Raw genomic sequence first — 14,180 nt, 5'->3', positions numbered from 1 at the left:
GTGTACTGTAGTCTTCTTCATGGGTAAATAAGGCATCCCCCTGAAAAAAAGCCCTAGAGCATATTTTGGCCTTCCAAAAAAAATAAGACAGTGTCTTATCATCGGGGAAACAGGGTATAGTGATCCCTAATTGGGAGTCATGTTGCAGCCAAGATTGAGAATTCAGAGTACATCAATGTATTATTGGCTTTAGGCATCACGTGAGAATGCAATTATATAGATATATAGACAATGGCAATAAACCCTTCCATCAGTGCAGGACATGTGTTTTTCCAGGAAAACATTAGTTTGTTTTAGATGTAGTGGGAATAATTGAAATGCTCCTCTTTTTATATTATTATATCATTGTATGGAGAGATCGGGCATGCACAGAAGGAGCAGCCCAAAGCCTCCTGGTATATGAGACATAAGTATCCCAGGAGGCTCTGCGCTCCCAATTAGTCTTCAACATGGCAACAGGGCTTCGAAGACCCATCCCTATTTTTGGTGTCTACTTTAATTTTAGTTAGCACCAAATGCCCTATTAATATATAATAGGTCAATACCAGAAATGTTTAATACATTTACAGACACATATAAAGCACCTTCCTTTCCTGGTACACTTCCAACTTCTTTTTCTGTGCAGGAAGCCATTACTGGCTGCCACTGTAGAAATATAGGTTAGGGTTCCAAGACCAACCTGGAACGGCTTCCTGTACAGAAAAGAAAAATAGAAGCTGATCAGCAGGGTGCTTGCCATGGCATCTCAAACCTGCAGGTCACAAGATCAAAAGAAAAAAGGCATTTTTTAAGCCTCCCGAGTGTGGCTCCTGTCCCCTGGTGTTTGAACGTTGGGGATGCGAGAACATGGGATGCAGATGCCGGGGGGGGCAAGGGATGTGTGAGTGGGGGCGGGACCGCTGGGTAATTTAAAATAAGAAGTACTTTTAAATGTCAAATGTACTGCTTTGACATTTAAAAATACTAAAATAATCTTACAGCTAGGGAGGTTAAACTTATGCCTGCCCAGGTTTTTACATTAGTCTTTCTTGATCTTTTGAACATGGGGGAGCCCTTGAAATACCGTTCAGGCCTTAGGGAACTCCTGCTATAATTTCTGTATCCACAGCTCGCAGTACATTAGTTTGGTGGTTAGTAGGAAGAATGTCTTGTACATTGCTGGTCAGTGAGAAGAATGTCACCCTTACATAAAGATACAGAACAAAAAATTTAATTATGTGGAATCAATAAATTTTGTGTGGATTTACATAAAAGATCAAGGTTACTTTAAAGCTCAACAGACAACATTGCAGCTAAGCAGCTCAGCTTGGTCCAGAACCCAACTTGTCCTTGAGTTAGATTTGAGATCCTGTCTGTGCTCTCACTTCCTAAGCCTGTTAGGCTGACAGCAAGATATAGGGTTTCATTTATTAACTTCCCTAGCGGTACATTTCTCTCTGGTTTTATGTCTAAAAGCGGTACATTGTTTTTCATGAAAATTTATTTTACAGTATAATATAATAGTATGAGTATATTAAAGCTTGAAACACAAAATCATGTAAAAATGATAAATTTAATAAATTTAAAAATTAATAAATATATTTTTTTAATTAAAAAACAAATAAATATTATACTCATACTAATTTATATACTGTAAAATAAATGTTCTTGAAAACAATGTACTGCTTTTACACATATAAATCCAATGTATTCCATTCAATACAGTTATTTTGTATTGAATGTAATACAAATGGATTTTGAATTTCCCGCCCCGCCAGCAATGTACACACGCATCGGCGTCACCGGGAATTCCCCCGCTGACTCATCGTGTTCAGAAGGTGCCGGAGGAAGAAGAAAGAAGACAGGGATCGCGGCGATGGATCACTCGGGTTAGATCAGGTAAGCTCTGTATTTACTATCTTTCCCATAGGTTTACCTTCTCCGAGTGTGACTCAGGATTACCGCTTTCAGCAACTTTTTTCTACCACGAGTCATACTTGGGGTTACCGCTAGGGAGGTTTAAGCTCTCCAAGGCTGAGGAGAATACACTTTCATCAGTGAAGCTGGGCGATCCAGCAAACCTGGAATTGATTTCTTTAGGTCTTGCCATTTGCAAATGTTTTAAATCCTGGACCAGATCTATTCCAGGTTTGCTTGATCACCCAGCTTCACTAATGTAAATGTATCTTCTTCAGCCTTGAAGAGCATTAATATTCAAGGTTTTACAGAAGACAAATATAAAGATGGATTGCAATGTTTATTTACCTAACACAAATCTGCATTTAGAAGTGCTTTTGTATTTTTTTTTTTTTCATTTCTGCCCTGTTCTTATTTACTTTGGTAATGATTGAAGGGAAGATGTCACAGTACTTACCTGTCAACACTACTTCAACAATAGCTATACAAACTAGATTTTTTTCATTCTTTTTTTTCAATTTATAACAACATAATATACAGTGCATGATCCTTATTTCATGCATGGTCAGGTTTGACTAGAGGCTTGATAGCTTAATAATAGATGGTGGAATGAACATGGAGAGCCTAGAAATTGCCTATACAAAAACTAAGAGAAGACAAAACCTCAACTGGTGTCAGACTTCTGCTTTGCAGGAATGGTAACTTTGCTGTCTTGATGAAAATACCTTTAAAAAAATATTAGTTTGATGGACGTCTTTGTTTCTAACTGTATTTATGTGTTTCATTTGTATTTATTCATTTCTTTGAACTTAGGGTCTTTTTTCTGTATTTTATAGCGTACACAGAATGCAAATTCCTTATTAGTTGTCACCAACATGAGTCACCCGCCACGGAAAGTCAATATGGTGACTATTTAATAATAAGGTGTCTCCAGTGATTGCTTGCCTAAAAGCTTAGATCAAGCAGGTGCACTGTTCTCAGAAAGCGAGGGAGGTTGACTGAAGCTTGTCATTGAACTGGCATGGAGTAAATAAGGAACAAATGTTTGCAAGACTGTCATTTGAATAAGAATCAGCATGGGGGAGGGAGAATTTTATTCACATGAGGCTCTCTGAAAGGATTTATTTATAGAGTGAAAACAGCGTGTTCCGGGGTAGCATACAAGTGTAATCTTCCATTTTCTTACCATATCTGAAAAAAGCCTTGTATGACCCGACCAATATAAAATGCATAAAAATATATTACGAAGATTGTTGTGTCTTGTTTAGCATGCAAATCACAGCAAAATGCTTTCATTTGGGTTCTAGAAATGCAGCTCGTACAAAATTTAAGATCACCCAGCAGTTAAACAACCAAAAGTTCATAGAGCAGACAGATTTAATGTAAACCTTCAATGGGAAAACATAAAAGCAGCCTATTGCAAATTCTAGTTCCCTTTCCCTATACTGCACAACTAGCATTTATTACTATAAATCACTGACCCACAGCAATGAAACCGGAAATGTCTTTATCATGCAGAGTTTGCCATAACATATAGGATTCTATTTATTAAGCAGTGAATCTGACATTCACTAAAACATTCCCTTGTGGAGAATCAATTTTTGCCAATGAAAAAAATGGACCTTGATGATTCTCCACCAGGGAATATTTAAGTGAATGTTCGATTTGTTGCTTTATAATTGTTCCCATAATAAACCAAAAACATTCTCAGCATCTTATTTTCTTATGTAGTTATTTTACGCCTTATTTAGATCCAACAAGAATAGATTAAGCTATATTGGTCACTTAAAACAAGCTGTTAGTGGGCTTCATCAGTACTTGACACTGATTAAAAGCCTACTACAAGCTTGTTTGAAGCAACGGTCAGTACTGCCTGTATCATTTATCAATAACATTGAATTAAAGGGTACATAAACAAATCTGCCAAAATACTTTCTGTTCACATTGTTTTGCAGACACAAGGGCTTGTAATCATTACAAATACCATTGTTCCCATCTTCTGATTCCTCTTTTATATTATATTTTCAATATTATTATGTAGCTAGAATGTATAGGTTTATACAAGAGTGGGGCGATACTGTCATATAAACTGCTTGCTTTAAGCTCAACCCTTAAAAAGACAAAAAGTGAGGGAAAATAATAGGCATGAATAGCAAAAGTGAAACAGTGATATCTGTTCATGACCTGAAAGCATGCTATATATTCACAAACATATATTCTCAAATATAAACCGAGATACATACTTTTACCTGACTCAAGTAAAAACCAAGGGTGCAAAATGTGGCTGTTACGGTTAACATAAACTAAAAGACAGAGAAAAATCAAAAGTAATATTTTGCATTCTACTTCCACACAAGCTACATAAAACCCTTTATGAAATGAGTGAATATTTACTGATGATGGGAAAATGTGTGGTTGATAACTCGGGATAATGGTGCTTACCTTCTTTGCCACTTACAGTATGAGCCCAAGTGCTTAATGGCTAATCTGGCTCTACTGAGGGTATAGTGGCCTCTTCTTTTCAACACTTTAGGTGCTTTTTCGCTGACCTACATATTTTAACCCCTATCTTTTTACTGCTTTGACATAGTATTCTGCATGTTGAAGATGCAAAAAACAAAAAAAAAAAAAACTCCTTCACCCATGGAAGAATGGAATGTATTTGTAAATTGATATTGTCTTTATTCTTGTAATGTAAAAGCAGATTGTTTTAACCAGAATCCATTAAACCATTGAACCATTATACCTACCATATATTTTTGGGCTTTGAGAGAAAACCCTGTTTAAACTTTAAAATAAACTCTGCACACATTGCATGACATTAAAACATGTTATTGAAAATTTACCCCATGACCTCAGAATACCAATCATTTTACATTATATTCTGGAGTATCATCACATTTCTTTTTCCATTAATGGTCTCAGTTGGTTGATTAAGTCTGTAGTCTGGCTAAAAGGAAACATTTCAACTTGTACTTCAAAAAAGGCTGCAACACTCATGAGGGTTACCAACTATGACCATACTTTATCAACTTTTAGTTGTGTCTACAGATTTCCACAAAGTTCCACAAAGTATAATCCAATTGTTTTACAAAAAATGACTATTAAACATTGCATTAGGCAATTTCTTTTGACTTAGGCGTGTGTACCCCTTGTACAGAAAATATTTATATAGGCTCCTTTTTAGCTTTACCAAACTAAAGAAAGGAGTAAAAACCCATATATCTAACATTTGCCCCAACACAACACTTACATTACAAAACACATGTAATGGAATGTAACCTTCACAGTGCATTACATCATTCCTATAATCTGCATTATATCTTAACTTACAATTGTATATCAACATTGGTGCTACAAGATTCTATGAAGGTCATTTAAATTAATTAAACATGAATATTCTTTTCAAACTGAAACAAATGTTTATTTTCTGAAAATGTTTCATGGATGGTAGGTCAAAAATGTGCTCATTAATTTGGGCATGGACAAACACAATACATTTTATTTATCTAACATTTACTTGGTTTACTGTGCAATATTGGCACAAATGAGTTTGTATTATTTATACTTGGGGCAATGTTGTATTTGCAGTATTTAAGAAGCTGCAATGTCATGCCTTTTATTAGGATTATTGTTTAAAGGTACAAATACAGCTAAGGAAATGATCTATTAATCTGGGTGGTCAGATAAGGTTATGATTTTATCTATTCTGAAAGACATTCATTGCCAGTCCTTGGAGGATAATTTAATTGGCTCCGTGTTCAATGCCATCACAAATTATGTTTACTGAGATGGCCCAGGCACATGTTTTTGTGCAGCAATTATTTGAGAAGAGAATTATTAATAATTCAGATTCTTATCTTATATTCCACAAACTGTATAATGGCCATTACCTACTTTTCTATCCTTGCTGCTGAATTACCAGGATCAGTTGTTGCTATCTACTTCTTGCTTATGCTAAATTGTGCAGAAATTGTAAATGTTACGTGGCTTTGAAGGTTCCTCCCTTCTGCAGGTTAATTGGATTTAGGTGCCCAGAAACTTGGCATTATATCCCTAAATAGTCTATATAGGTTCAATTTCCCTTAAATTGGCTTATGGTATCTATGGTATTTCCTTCTTTTGATTCTGTCTATTGGACCACAAAAATGCTCCTGACTTGAGTTAGGATTTTTTGATGAAATGTATGCATACCTTTGAAATTCATTTTATGAAATTGTTTATTGCTTTGTGTATGACCACTATTCATGTTGCTGATCATAAAGTCTCAGGTTGCTTTAGAGGTGTTTTTAAGCATATACACTATTTTTTTCATGGTGCAAAAGGCAATGGTTAGCTAGATGCAAATTTTTTAGTTGAGAGTCTATTAACTACTAATATAAAAAGTTCCTCTATTCCCTTGGAGTCGCTTTCATACATGTGTTTTTTTAGTTTTTTTTTTTCCATTTACAAAAGAACTGATTTATGAAAATTGGAGCAGAAATCTAAAGTTCGACTGGTGTCCACAGTGAGCAATCAAGCTTCTACTTTTATTCCATGAGAAAAGAAAACATTGAATCGGGTTGCTAGGAACCTCTTGCTTCAAGTTTCTTTGTTCACATTTTCATAAATCAGCCCCAGAGTGATTGCCTGCAGAGCTTGTAGGGGGGTTAGCTGTAACTACCTATCTACCTAAACCATTAAAAAAAAAATGTAGCCATTCCTGGCCCTCCCCCATATTTCCTGTATTAACCACTTTCAGTCACCTTTGCTAGATTGCAGTCCACAATCATTGCAGCACAGAAAAGTTAGGTTCGGAGGAGTAGAATGAACAGGTAGAAGTGGGAGTTTTGACATTACAATAAACTGAGAGCATAATTTGTCACTGACGTTTTGCCAAGAATGTCAAGTTCATTTGTCTAACATGTTTCTTGTATTTTTTTCTTTTCTGCTTCCTGCTGGCTGACACACAGAATACACTGTAAGTCATGTGATTTTTTAAAGTACTTTCTTTGTTGTTTCTGTTTTGAACTTTTGATCACAATCAGGTTTTAGAGTAACATTTACACTGTCAACTCTTTAGGTAATGCACTTTAAAGAAAAGTCATGTTTTTTTTTCAAAAAAAAAGTTGTCATAAGATTGAAGATTTTCCCGTCCTGTGTGTGCATTAAAGGGTTTCAAACAAAATAGGTAAATGTACAGTATAGTGAAAGATGACCTTATGCCCCAATATTCTGTGTATATATGTATTAAATAAGTGTTTTAAAGCATTAAATGAATATAAAGCGTCAGTTATATTTCTTGTGAGATAAAAGTGACTTAAAGTGTCCCTGTGACCAGAATATGGATATTCAAGTATTTAAACAACAGACATAAGATAACCCTAAACTAGCACATACCCCCAAGCTAGATATGGGGTAACAATTAGCTGAGTCAAAGGCAAGAAAATCTTCCTGATCTGATAGGTACCTTCAACCCTTGGATCCCAATGTTCACCCTTTGTTCCCTTACTCATCAAAAATAGGCACTTGATCTTAGTATGTCTCAACTACCCATAGGATGGGTCCAACGTGGTTTAGGGTAAACAGTTCAGTACATACAATTGCTAATCTAAGCAGAGCTCTTGTATATGTGCAGACACCCCTAGTTACTCTCAAGTCTAGGTTTGACCCTACATAGGCCCCTCTTTGTGTCAGAGTAGACAGAACTGATTGGGGGTATTTGCATTGGTGTGGCCATGTACATTAAAATGACTTGGGTCTGACGATAGTTTGCTTTTTTCACTGAACCTTATGATACACACTTTACAGGTTCATTTTTAGCCTAAATATCTGGTTATTTTAAGCATAGCTTCACTTTAAGCTTTATTGGCCAGTTAGAATAGACAATGTTAGGACTAATCAATAAGGATGAAGTAGATGTTCCATTAAAATGAAGGACATTGCTCTAATCATGGTACCAAAACTTGTACTAAAGACCTATAAAAATCAAAGATATCAGTCAAGATGTTAATCCAGTTTTTTTTAAAAAAAAACTCAATGCAGTCAATACATATTTAAAATATTTATGTAAGTACAATCATTTAGCATAAAAAAAGAACATTAGGGTATTGAATAATTGAAACTGAAACATCACAAATATGTTTGTCAATTTAAATAAGATTTATTAAAATAAAGTCAGAAAGTGTTCAAATGTTTTAGAAATCTTTACAAAAATTGTTGCAGCCTTTAGCCAGCTTTAAAGGGTTCTGATTGGAAAATATCTGATAAGATCAGCACAGCTTTACATTTCTTGCACGTCTGTTGGTTCAATAAAGCCTTCCATGAAATAGTAATTGGAAGCCCTAGTCTTATTCCGCCTTGTTTCTGTAAAATAGCGTGAAATTCCTAGAATATCAAGTGAAAAAACAGAACACTCTGTCAAATAATCTTCAAGTGTGTTTGTGATAATAGGTTCTTTGGAAGCTTCTAGGTCCTTGATGCCGAATTCTTGTCAAGGCTTAGAATATTGCATGTTCTTGTTTATTAGGACATGTGTGACATTCATGTGCAACCCAGTTGTCAATCTTTCTAAAATAAAAAAAAAAAATCAGTTGCATAGTACAGTCAGGGTCTGGGAAGTGCCCGCAAGTAGATGTGTTTTTGATCGTAGGTTCTTATTAAGCCAAAGGCAAAGGGTTTATCTAAAAAATATGGAATAACACTGAAACTAGATTTAGGCAACCGTAACAAGGGAGTGTTGTGGGTCAGGGTTTTAAAAGAATGTTTACCGAACAAAGTCTTGCTATAAAGTGCATTTACACTTCAACAATACCTTGTTAAAAACTGTGCATTGTAAAAAGTATAATTGGCACCAGGTAAAAAGCCACTTTAATGTAACACACAAGCATTGGAAGTAAAGCAATTCCTTTGAAAAGACTTGAATTGAGACAGCTGTGTTTAAAAGCATTAGGATCTTTGTTGTTAAGAAACATAATTGATTTCAAAGATTTCTTTGTTGTATGGATGATTTTACAGGCTAACATTATTGCATTCATTTTGTAGTACATTATATATAAGATTTTTATTTAGTATATTTTTAGTCTGTCCATAGGTAAAAGAGGATGTACAGGGCCAATCTAAAATCTATCACTTTACATTTTCTAATCGGCCACGACTTTCTCTAAGTTACTCTCCACATGTACCTATGTCGAACAGCTGCTTCTCAAAATAACTAAAAGAAGGAAAGCCTAGGGATCTCTCTACTTGCATATCTCAGAACATGCTGAATAATTATGACTTTTGCACACCATTCTTACAATGGAATTTTGTTTTTCAGTGTTCATTTCTGCCTAAATTTCAAATCAGAATAGAAACAAAGTTTGAAAATAATAACGGCTCTAATATACGGGTAAGCACCTCTAAAACATGCTATATATTTTCCCCAAGATCATATGTTAATGTTTCATGTACTCGCTTCTTACATTGGTTTTTGCTTTTCCTGCAAATCAGCTAACTAAGCACATGTGTGCAAAGAATACAACAACTAACTAACCTCTATAATAACACATAATAATGATAAAGCATATGTAAAGGCATATTTTATATTTTTATGGGGGGGGGGGGGATGTTGTGTGTCTTACTTAGGGGATTCTTCTGTCTCACTAACGGCAGCAATTGAGATAAATTCTGTTATGTAAAGGAAATCCTCCTTTTAGACAATTCTCACCTGAAGATTTCTATTTCTGTTCCAGGGGCAGCATAACATCTTGGGATTATTCTTTCCTTTATTTAAAGACAGCAATAACAAAGTGACAAATGTTCTAACCCTTCCAGTAATTATAAAATGGCTTTAGAAGCAATTTAAAGTAAGGTTCAAGATTCATATTACAATAAATCTTTTGCCTGTTGGTTTCAGAGCAAGGATAAAAAATGATTAAAGACATTTTTTGAAAGCGAAATTGTTCCCACAATCCGAACATTAAACTATTAAAACATTAATTTAAAGCAAGTTCTCATTTACCTCTGTAGCTATATGCACTGTTGGGAAACAAATCTTTAGATCTCAAAGTGACCGTGTTGCATGTGTGATCCCCAATTCATCAAACAACTACTTGCCACAGTTCTATGTTCTGTCTCAGCTGGCACTATAATCCCTAGTATTGACTGGTGTTAGTGAGATTGGTGATGTCCCCCTATTAGGAATTTGACAGAGCCCAGCCCTAGTAATTACCCAAGCATTATACCATAGTACATGCTACCCAAAAAGTAAAATATATAACTGCATGTTTTTATTGGCTTTCCTAGTGCTTCACTATTGCTCCTTTCAGTACATTTCAGTATATTCCTGTGGGTCATGAGGACCCTTCTGCACAGATTGGGTCTAGTAATTGTGTCCCTTTAAAAGTTATTATTTATAGGATGAAGTGTGTGTTTAAGTATCCTGTGAAAAATGTATTCCACTGCATTACAATCAATTTAAGGTGTATTATTTTACTACAGTGCAATATTGTTTGAGTGTACTATTGTACATTAATATAAATTGGTATTACCCTGTTCTTTAGTATGTTATGTTTTTTTTCTATACTATAGTATACTCCATTCTTTTTCTTATTTAGTAAGGAAAAAGGACTGCAAAAGTGGAGCAATGGTTAGGAAACCGATATGTCATGTCATAACAAAAATTAAAGTAAAAACAAATCTTTGTCTCCACGTACTGAATTTCTAAAGCTTCATAATTTGCACATCTTTGGTTTTTGATGTTCTCGTACATCAGAAATGCAAATACTGTTGATGTACTAGGTGACTGCTGTGCTTTACCTGCAAATATTTGTATTGCAAATCAGAAAAAAACAAATGGTGAAAAATAATTTTTTGCTTCCATGACACACACTTGGATTATTCAAATTGAGAGTCTGCTACTAGCAAAGTGGCTTCATAGAGAAAGTTATTTTATCAGTACTGAAAGACAATCTTTAACCTCTGGTGGTGTTCAAAAAAGTAATAAACTTTGTGCAATATGTATGTATATAAACACATATTTGTTTTTCTCATTTATGCAAAAAAGGTAGACAGTGAATAATGTTTTACAACCTTTTTTTGATCATATGAGCTATTGACAATTTTTTTTTCTATACTAGTCCGTTGGGATGATAATTGTTATATTGGATTTTTAGTGAAACACCATGACATAGTGCTACAAACTTAAGCGTTCCTGATCACTCATTTTATTACGTTCTTGCAATTATTTCTATATCAACTTGATATCATGCAACATGTATCATTGTTATACATATGATTGATTAAACAGGGGGCTGAATGACATAAACTCACCAGGTAAGAAGGAGGGAACACTGGGGAAGAAGGATAAGTTTAGGGTCGAATCAAGTCACGCTCGGTTAAATAGTAAGCAATCAGTTTTTGTGGATTCCCTTTCCCACGTCCCCATCAACTGAGCTAAGACAAAAGCAACCATTGCGTGCCTCCCCATTGATGCCTTGTCTAAATGGGCTTTAAAGGTAATTTCCATGTTTAATTGAAACTCATTGGATCAAAACCCAAAAAAAGGGTTTCTTATATCTAAATTCTTCCTACATTGCCACCCGATGAATAACTGTTCAAGGTGACATGGCAAGATTATGATTATTATTGTGTGTACTATTGTATTCTTATGTTTGGAATCTGAGATAATAAACTCAACATTTTCATTCTTTTAATTCCCCTTGATAGAAGGGCATGGTAAGATGGCAAAGGTTTACATTAGACTACTGAGGCAACTTGGAAATGCTGCATTGCATACTGAATTTTAAGGATTATGTTAAAACTCTAATTTTAATATTAGTTAATAATGCTATTAATAGGACAACATTTGTGATCCTATTAAAATGATTTACTTTTTGTTGCAGGTATTTGGGGAAAAGCCCACACCTGAGGACGATGTGTGTTACGTGGATATAGCTTCTGATGATTTGTCAGAAAGTTATTACAGAAAAATAGAAGTAAGCTCTAAAACAAGCAACACTTAATTATGTTCTCATTACTTATACCCATAGAGATTTTATGAAGGGTAAAGAATCTCCCTGTCCCCATCTAAACTAAATATATTAGGAGTTGTGTAGATGAACTTAGTGTTCCTTTTGGTGTGAATTTTATATATACATAAAACACAGGTCAGCAGTTTCTAATTTGCTTTAGTTTTGTGGTGTGAATGACAGTTATGTGCCTGCATCTAAGGAAACCAAAAGTAGGTCAAATGCAGCCTTTAGATGCATTTAGTATAAAAATACAAAAAGCCATATGGAAAGGACACCAACTTGTTTTACACAAGCCTTAGTTTATGCTACAAGGATCATGCAGCAGGAAACTATTTGCTGCTTGAATCCAACTAGGGAGCCATAGCTGGTGTATAGTTCTTTGGCCTATTGACACCCACCCAAAACTGATTTGATGTTTTGTGAGAAAGAAGGCTAAAGCTGTATCATTTATGAGAATGTGTGGATTGCTCTGGAAAATGGCACCTGTAAATGATTCTAGCTTTAATAAACTTGCGTAACAAAAAATTCACTGTGGAAATAAAAGTTGTAACATTCAAGTGTTTGGTCTGTTATACCAGGTATGTACTTTGTGAGATCATTCTCCTTCCACGCTTTAAGCAACTTATATGAAAATCTACATAATACCCAAAGACCTTTAGGTTTGCAATAACACCTAACAAGCCCACTTGTTTAAGGCCACGGACCACCCATGGTCATATAAAAAACAAGTAAGGCCATAACATTTTACATCAGAAAAAGCTTACTTATTGTTACATGTCTTATCAGGATCTTAGGACATTCTGTTCAACGAAAACTGGCCGTGGTCCGTTACTTCAAGATTGGCAGGAGACCACACAGCCCATCATGTGCTCTTACAAATTGGTGGCAGCTAAATTTGAGGTCTACGGGTTTCAATCAAGAGTTGAAAGTTTCATTCATAAGGTAAGTTTTTATGGACTGACTGCTATGAAAAAGTAGTTAAAGGCCTATTTTTTATTAAAATTAGCAGTGTAGTTTATAATTGCACTCACCGCAAAGATACAAATGAACCCTGGAAAGCAATGCACTATAAATAAAATTAGGTGTTCTAGAAGCTCAGATTTATTGAGAATTTGATGTCCCTTAATATGATTATAAAATACACCTAGCACATATTCATGTCATTTATAGTATCCCATATCAACTATCAAGCGTAATCAGTTGGTTTAGATTCAGCTGATGCTGCATTAATTATCAGGTATCTGTTAGCCAGCAAACTAATTGCTTGTACCAAAGGGCTTTTGTTTATTTCACATGGGTTTTGCATGCCCACACTACACTTTTAATCTTAGAAGACTATTCTATGAAATAATTACAATGGCTACCTTATGCTGGGTAGGGGTACAAAGAAACATAACTAACATAAGAATAAATGTATGCTTTATTTCAACTGACCCTTAATGCATTTCACACATAGCGGGAACATAAGATCACTGCTTGCTGCAAATCACATGCCGTACACTAATTGTTACATTTACCTACTTAGGCTTTATTGTAAATTTTGTTCTTGCAGAACATCAAAGACATACTGCTAGCAGGACACAGACAAGCTGTGGCTTGGATGGATGAATGGTATGGTAAGTGGAAAGTTATTGCTTTATGCAAAAGGTTAAAGTATTTTCCCATTGAAGTATTTCCTTTCGTGCACTCACACATCAACTCCAGTAATCATTATAAGTTGTTTTGAAAGGGAATATCAATATGCTGCACTTTAAGGCACTGTAGTCAGTTTTCCATTGCCTTTAATGTTGTGGTGATTTCTAGAAGAGTACCAATTGTTTATGTTTTCTAATAAAATAATGACACATAATGCACAATTGTCTGCCAGGTAAAATACAGTATTGTTTATACCAATCATATTTGTATCATAGGTATGACTCTGGAAGATGTGCGGAAGTTTGAGAAAAGACTTCAAGAAGAAACAAATTGCAAAGTAAATTCACAAAAAAAGTCTACAGGTAAGTGCCCATCTTTTTCTTCTACAAGAACAACTAAAATAATGGCAAAGATATTTTACACATAGGTATAGATTTTTGAACTTTGAACACTGGCCTCCTATTGAGGTCAATGTTGATCATTTCAGTAGCGTGTGAAAGGGTTAAAATGTCACTCCCCTTAAGTCTTCTCCTGTATCAAAGGGACAGAATGACAGGGAAACAACATGTCTGGAGTTTTATTTCAATAAGTCTTAACAAATGAACACATTTGTTCTTTTGATGTTTTTCATGTCTTTACTTTGACTTTACTACTTTA

At 34.9% G+C, this 14,180-nt stretch overlaps 1 protein-coding gene across 1 annotated transcript in view; it reads left to right on the top strand.

Annotated features, from left to right (window-relative positions):
* The window catches only part of LOC140340496 (cytoplasmic phosphatidylinositol transfer protein 1-like), an 80,982-nt gene that overhangs the window by 56,364 nt on the left and 10,438 nt on the right, over positions 1 to 14,180 (top strand). Inside the window, exons 4-9 of the mRNA XM_072425749.1 lie at positions 6,849 to 6,856; positions 9,194 to 9,265; positions 11,760 to 11,852; positions 12,675 to 12,830; positions 13,441 to 13,504; positions 13,799 to 13,885. Coding sequence (XP_072281850.1) covers positions 6,849 to 6,856; positions 9,194 to 9,265; positions 11,760 to 11,852; positions 12,675 to 12,830; positions 13,441 to 13,504; positions 13,799 to 13,885 — 480 coding nt within the window. The remainder of the gene's footprint in view (positions 1 to 6,848; positions 6,857 to 9,193; positions 9,266 to 11,759; positions 11,853 to 12,674; positions 12,831 to 13,440; positions 13,505 to 13,798; positions 13,886 to 14,180) is intronic.

Source organism: Pyxicephalus adspersus, chromosome 11 (genome assembly GCF_032062135.1).
Source record: "Pyxicephalus adspersus chromosome 11, UCB_Pads_2.0, whole genome shotgun sequence".
Taxonomy (NCBI): domain Eukaryota; kingdom Metazoa; phylum Chordata; class Amphibia; order Anura; family Pyxicephalidae; genus Pyxicephalus; species Pyxicephalus adspersus.
Note: the sequence above shows the minus strand (reverse complement) of the source record. Positions and strands in the feature narration are given on the sequence as shown.